At 33.9% G+C, this 6,765-nt stretch overlaps 1 protein-coding gene across 1 annotated transcript; it reads left to right on the forward strand.

Annotated features, from left to right (window-relative positions):
* Nucleotides 1-346: 346 nt before the first annotated feature.
* acot18 (acyl-CoA thioesterase 18) lies at nt 347-5,841 on the forward strand. Its single transcript, XM_042722292.1, is given in 11 exon segments — nt 347-390; nt 1,151-1,353; nt 1,988-2,112; nt 2,266-2,455; nt 3,285-3,448; nt 3,602-3,721; nt 3,801-3,883; nt 4,224-4,317; nt 4,427-4,507; nt 5,361-5,502; nt 5,643-5,841. Coding segments are annotated over 11 exon segments (1,350 nt in total). The 5' UTR covers nt 347-373; the 3' UTR covers nt 5,774-5,841.
* The last annotated feature ends 924 nt before the right edge of the window (nt 5,842-6,765 follow it).

Raw genomic sequence — 6,765 nt, forward strand, 5'->3', positions numbered from 1 at the left:
CAAGCACACAAACAAATGTGTCAAAGGTAACATTTCATCATCAGCACTAACGTTAGCCCGCGAGCTGCACTTCAGGTTACTCATTATTACAGGCATTTTCACGACAGTCTGATAGCTAGATCATCTCTCTTCCATCGATATTTCGTATTATTATTCAGTTTTCTAAAGGTAAGATTTTAAATATTTGCACAGTTCGCAGTTTTAAACGCTTCTCTTAGTTCCGGCTGGGTGTCATAAACACCCCCGAGCACAACTTTAGCTCATGTCTCATGCTAAGCTGCTGCTGTTTGGATCAGTCTAATATCTGACAATAAGGAGCCCTTCTCAGAAGACACCTGGGGTCTAACTCAATCTTACCGCACTCATTTTCATCATGTTGGCACCTATAAGGTAACGTTACAGACATTTTTTCACACATGTCCCTTACAAAAAAAAGTTAACATAAAGACTATATGTTTACTACAGTAAAAATATAAATTTGTTCAGAGACTATTTTTTATTTATTTTGTTGCAAAGAGACAGTGGTGGCTAATACCAGGTTAGCGCATAATAGCATGCAGCGGGAAAAAATTATACCATGTTATAGTTAATTTCACAAACGCTTATCGTATCATCGTTTATAAGCACGCTAAATGTTTATACTTTACTCTCCTTCATTGTCCCAAAACCAATTTTTGTCTTTCTTGGAAAATTCTTTGACAATGAAAGTCAATGTTGACTGAATGTTATAACTTAAGTTACTTCAAAAAGCATGTGGAGCACCACAGAAACATCATAAATGCGGTCGACTTGACTCTTGCCTTGTATTCCAAGTCTACGGAAGCCATATAACAGTTGCTTGAAGAACAATCAGAATTCTCGAAATAAACGTCATTATTGACTGAAAATTCCAAATCCTCCTTAGCTCTTCTGATGGAGAGAACGATGCCCGATTCATAACCGTTTGTGAATCGGATCTTTTCAGTGAATCAAATCAGAACTAATTGGTTAATCCTTTGGTTAATTTACCAATAAATACTAACCCAAACTGCTACCACTACTTTTTTTATTATTATTATTTAAACATACTAATTGCTTATGCACAACCATGCTGTTTAATAGAATAGAAGACATTGGTTATACAGTTTTCAATCTCATTTAATTTGTATAGGACTGTGAGCACTGAGGTGGGGACTTGTCCTCTGCTGATTGTTCAGCCCAGTAGAGCACTGGTGGACGAGAAGTTTCAGATTGTCATAATGAATTTACTGCCGAATCAAAAGGTGACACTACACTCTCTGCATCAATCAGAGGACAAGGACTTCTGGGAGGCATTTGGACACTACATCAGTGATGAATACGGGACAGTGACAGGTGCACAGTCAGTCTAATGCATGACCCTTAGAGTTGTTAAAGTTATTACGGTAATATAGTACCTGCCAAACAACATACGATACCATTCAAAAGTTTGGGATTTTTAAAATGTTATTGAAAGAAGTCTCTCATGCTCACAGAGGATGCAAAAATGGAGTAAAACAGTCAAAGTAGGCCTATTAAATATTATTAAAATTTAAAATAACTGTTTACTATTTTAAAATATTTTAAAACGCCATAGCCAAAGGTTTCAGTGTCACATGATCCTAATGTGCTAATATGCTCAGGTAACATTTGTCAATATTGAAAACATCTGTGCTGCTCAAATGTTTGCGGAAACCATGATACATTTCAGGATTCTTTGAAGAACAGAAAGTTCAAAAGAGTATTTGAAATATAAATTTTTGTAATCTTATAAAAGTCTTTATTGTCATCTTGGATCCGTTTAGTTAATCCCTAACGAATAAAATCCTCCTGAAGGTGGTGTTTAGGGTACAAATATGGTTAATTTCATAACATAACTCTGTTTACTGTAGGGAGATAATGAAAGGAAATCCTCACCTAAACTACCTTGAATGATGATGAATAACCTACATCGACCAACTTAAAATTATTTTATCCTTTTGAAATTTAGTGGCCAAAGATGAAAGTCTGGGAGGCACCTATGAAGGCACAGAGCAAATGGGGTTGCTATGGAGCATGAAGCCCATACCAGGAAGTCGATCTGGACTCCGGTAACTTAGGCTGGCAAATTCTGATGTTTTGTTGATTGCTGTCTGTCTCACAAAGTTTAAATTCCCTTTTTTGCCAAATGAATACAAAAAGTGAGAAGTACTGTAAGTTTTGGGAAAAGTCATCAATTTCTTCAGCATTTGCCTCAACTAATCTTTGATTCCTGTCTCTTTTATTCAGCTGCGTAAGATGAATATACTCACACCAATAGTAATTCACATCTCAGTATATGGTGGGCATCTGTCTCAAGGATTCAGCCAGCAAACACCCCTGGCAACCAGTGTCATAGAGCGCTGGTATGTTGCGCCAGGTGTGCAGAGGGTGAACATCAGGGAGAATGGAGTACGAGGAACTTTATTTCTTCCTCCAGGTAAACACAACCACACGATGTAGTGATGCATTAACTGTTGATGTCGTTATGAAAAAAGCAATAAAAATAATAATGTTCCTAAAAAATATTACTTGAAGTAGTTTGGCATAATCTTTTATTAGCATTTGAAATAACTTTTTAGCATTTGAAAAAAAAAATTGTCTGCCAATTCAAGATTATGTTGTGCTATTAAATTTGTTTAAACATAAATGTAGAAACCCTCATAACATGTATGTCAAAGTCACTATATCTTTTAAAATATATGTGATAATTTAACAAATTTATGACAAGGCAATGTTAGTTCAAGTTCTAAGATGTCAAAATTGTGTGAGTTAGTAATCCAAGATACTTACAAATACCTTTATATTGAAATATATAATTAATTTGTATACTCAGATGTAAGAAAAAAATGTCTGTTACATTTGATTCCTGTTATATCAGTTGCTTGACACATGGCATTTTTTTAATAGTTGGTATGAAATTATTTTTTTTATTTAATTTTTAATATATTTGTTCATATACAGTATAAATGTATTTATCTATATGTACTTCTCTGTGGTGATGCATTCCAAAATTCTCCAGTCATTTAGTCTGCTCACACCAGTAATGCAATGCAATATTGACTGCAAGATATTTTTTGTTAATCCGTTTTACTTGATGTATGTCACAATACAAAAGAAAAGATCTTTCCATTTAAATTAGATCAAAACACTTGGCACATTTGACTGTGACTGTATGCTGTCACACAGCGGGTTATTATTGAGTATAAACAGACAATTTTCTTGGAGACTTTTAGATCCTGTAAATTGCTTGCCATGTGTTTTTTTAGGTCCTGGGCTGTACCCAGGAGTGCTGGATCTGTGGGGAGGAGGTGGTGGTTTAGTTGAATATCGTTCTGGCTTGCTTGCATCTCATGGCTTTGCATCCATGGCACTTGAGTACCTCGGTCCAGAAGACCTGAGAACAGCTGATGTTGATGTGTCATACTTTGAGGTAATGTAATTCAAAACGTTTGACTGTCTCCTAAAGTGTAGCAATTCATTTCATTTGTTACCCATGCATTTTCTTGCACTTCCAGTTTCCCTCTTCCCAGGTCTTTTTTGTTTACTTCATATTTGTGTGTGTGCATATATATTGTTCCTGTAGAAAGCATACCAGATCCTGCAGAATCATCCAAAGGTACAGAGGGACCGTATGGCAATGCTCGGGCTGTCTTTTGGAAGTGCCGTCACACTCAGTATGGCAGCCTACTCCAAAGTCATCAAGGTTTGCTTGACCTACATGTACAGTTATATACATTTAAATGCAGCTTTTTAGTTTGTAATGTCATAATACTGTTTTGTAGCCCCAGTGCTGTGTGTGTATCAGCGGAAGTCATGTGTTTCCTGTTGATAAATCCCTTTTTGAAGTCTTTGAGGGAATGAAAAAGTGAGTGAGCCTTATCCAAAGCTATATTAATTCATATTTCTTGATAGTGTAGTAGGACCAGAAACTTATTATAAAACTCAAAACTTTGGAGTTTGAAGAATGTTTAAAGAAAATATGACCTTTTTTTCCTTTTTATTAAAAATAATCATATTAGTTTAGTTACCCAGAGCATTTAAGGGGAATTTACTCACACATTTAATTGCTTAATTGATTGTAAAAAATGTGATTTGAGTTTTATCTACCCAGATATAAAATAACAGTCAATAAATTATCCATATGAAACATTTCCAGTACAAGACTGATCCTAATCATAAAGAGTAACAACAAATGTTTTTTGCAGGTATATAGGTAGGGTACAAGTGAATGAGGAGAACCAGGTAATACACAGAGACATTATCTTGCCAATTCCCTCAGACCCAGCTCTCAAAGTGGATGTGAGTACAATTTACAGATTATATAGGTTTGTTCATACATAGTCTTTTTCTTTGTCTGTTGTTGTTGTGCTTGTTTTTAATGTTAGATCTGTTTTTCACATACACAAAGGTTGGGAGAATAAAGTGTCCTCTTCTGTTGGTGAACGCCGGTGATGATCAGAACTGGGCTTCTGTTGAATCTGCTGAAGATGTGAGTCACATATGTTTCACTCTGGCTAAACTGAACATATTACTAAACATTTTTTAATTTCATAAGATACCTGAAAAGAACAACCCTTGTAAGACAATAAGACAGTTTTAAAGGAATAGTTACCAAAAATGAAAATTATGTTAATTCATTTTTTTTTGTTTTTTTCTCCTTTGTATCAGTGTTATTTATTACTAAAATTATTAAAAGCTGACATTAAATATTATTAGATAAAAAAAAAAAAGTAGTATTATTTGTTGTTTATTATTGTTGTTTTGTTTGTTGTAGTGGTGAAAACAGTTTTGGTTACCATTGACTTCCAGTGAATGGACAAACATAAAAGACTGAGACATTTCTCAAAATATCTCAAAATATGACAGGTGTGGAACATCTTGATTGTGATTATATATTCACAGAATATTCATTTTTGAGCTGTCCTTTTAACATGCGATATCAACCTTGGCCACTAGGTGCCACTATCACTATAAACACGAAATCTTAGGACTTTTAATACATTAACAATAAATAGGTGAATGAGTTTTTTAACCTTCAAAAAGACGTGAACAATGCATTAAAATGTGCACTATTACAAAAATGTTGCTTTGTACAAGGAACAAACTAAACGTATTTCGTTATTTGCAAACAAAAGAAAGATCAAGAACAAAAAGCACTGGTCAACTAATGTCTTTTTCATTTAGAGTAACACAAGGGTAAGTAAATGACTTACTTTTCATTTTTGGGTTACCTGTTCCTTTAAATTATTTACAGCAGTTAATCTTGGTGTAGTGTTCTCACCTGCTATGACTGAAATCCTCTTATCGGAATTGGATCCTTGATATGGGTCTTTTACGCTCAGATGGAGATAATGATGGAGAAAGCAGGAAATCGAGACCTGTTGACGGTCCTGACGTATCCTGGAGCAGGTCATCTGATTGAACCTCCATACTCTCCTCACTTCCGAGCATCTAACTTCATCCTCCAGGAAGTGAAGGAGAAGAGTAAGCATGCATGAGCTACTGTTTCTTTTCCTTTTTGCATTTTTTTGTATAGGATCAAAGTATTTAGACCTTCTTAAATGTATGCTTGTATATGCAGTGTGTCCCTTGAATATTCACTGAATGTGGTGTTGTTGCTGCAGTTGTCATGCTGTGGGGTGGACAGACGAAACCACACGCATACGCACAGGAGGACTCATGGGAGAAGATTTTAGCATTTCTGCGGAAGCACCTCTACTTCAGTTCAAACTTTGCAGTGAAAGCCAAACTGTAGTTCTATCATCTACAACTTTATTTCAAATAATGTTTATAATGATTATTTTGTTGTTTTTTGTAAAAAAATAATAGTGGTGGGTAGTTAGTTTTTTTTTTTTTATTTTTGTGTTGTATGTTTTACATAAATGCATTATTAAGGTTTGTAATGATGTAGGTTATGATGACAATAACTTAAGGCATTACAAGCACAGTTTAGGTTGTGTTGGGCAATATTTCTTGATACACTAAATACAATATTTGGGCAGTATTTCTTGATATGCTTCAGTTTGTACCCATAATCCATTTCTAAGAATGTGTTAGAAATGCAAAGTTGAAATGAGTTTTTTTTTTTTTAATTGAAATAACAATTATCTAATTTAATTGTTTAAAATTTATTTTGATAAAAAATGTGTATTTTCTAAAGCGAATATCAGGATTGTTATATAATTATGATAATATTTTGAACAGAAGAATTGATGCAAAAGCCACAAGATTCCAGATTTAAAATAGGAATGTAATTAACTTTGAATGTAATATGTTTTCAAAGTTCAATGTCATGTTTTTAAATTCACAGATCAGTTGTGGATGAATAAATATGCTATTTTAAAAATCCTGTCTTTTTCATTTAAAAGTGAAAGTGTTTTATTTATTTATTTATTTTGTATATTGCATAATGCTTAAGTAATTACAATTAGGCTTATGTTTTGTTTTTGTTTTTTTCACCATAAAGTTCAGAAAAATCAGTACTGTTGCATCTGGCTTTGGCGGTATCAATTTTAAAGGTATTGATGAGGGGAGTGACAAAATGTTAGTTTTAATGTCTAAAATGCAGAACAACTAATTCCAATAATGGTGATAATCTTTTATCCTGTTAACATTAGGCTTCCGGAGAAGTAGCTGAGAATAATTAAGAAATGTTTTTTCATTATCCATAATGCCACATAGAATCGTATATTTAAGAAGCTTTTTGTCTCGAAAGAATAAGAAAGAGTGTGGAAAGCATGAACGTTT

This window comes from Cyprinus carpio, chromosome B4 (genome assembly GCF_018340385.1).
Source record: "Cyprinus carpio isolate SPL01 chromosome B4, ASM1834038v1, whole genome shotgun sequence".
Classification (NCBI taxonomy): domain Eukaryota; kingdom Metazoa; phylum Chordata; class Actinopteri; order Cypriniformes; family Cyprinidae; genus Cyprinus; species Cyprinus carpio.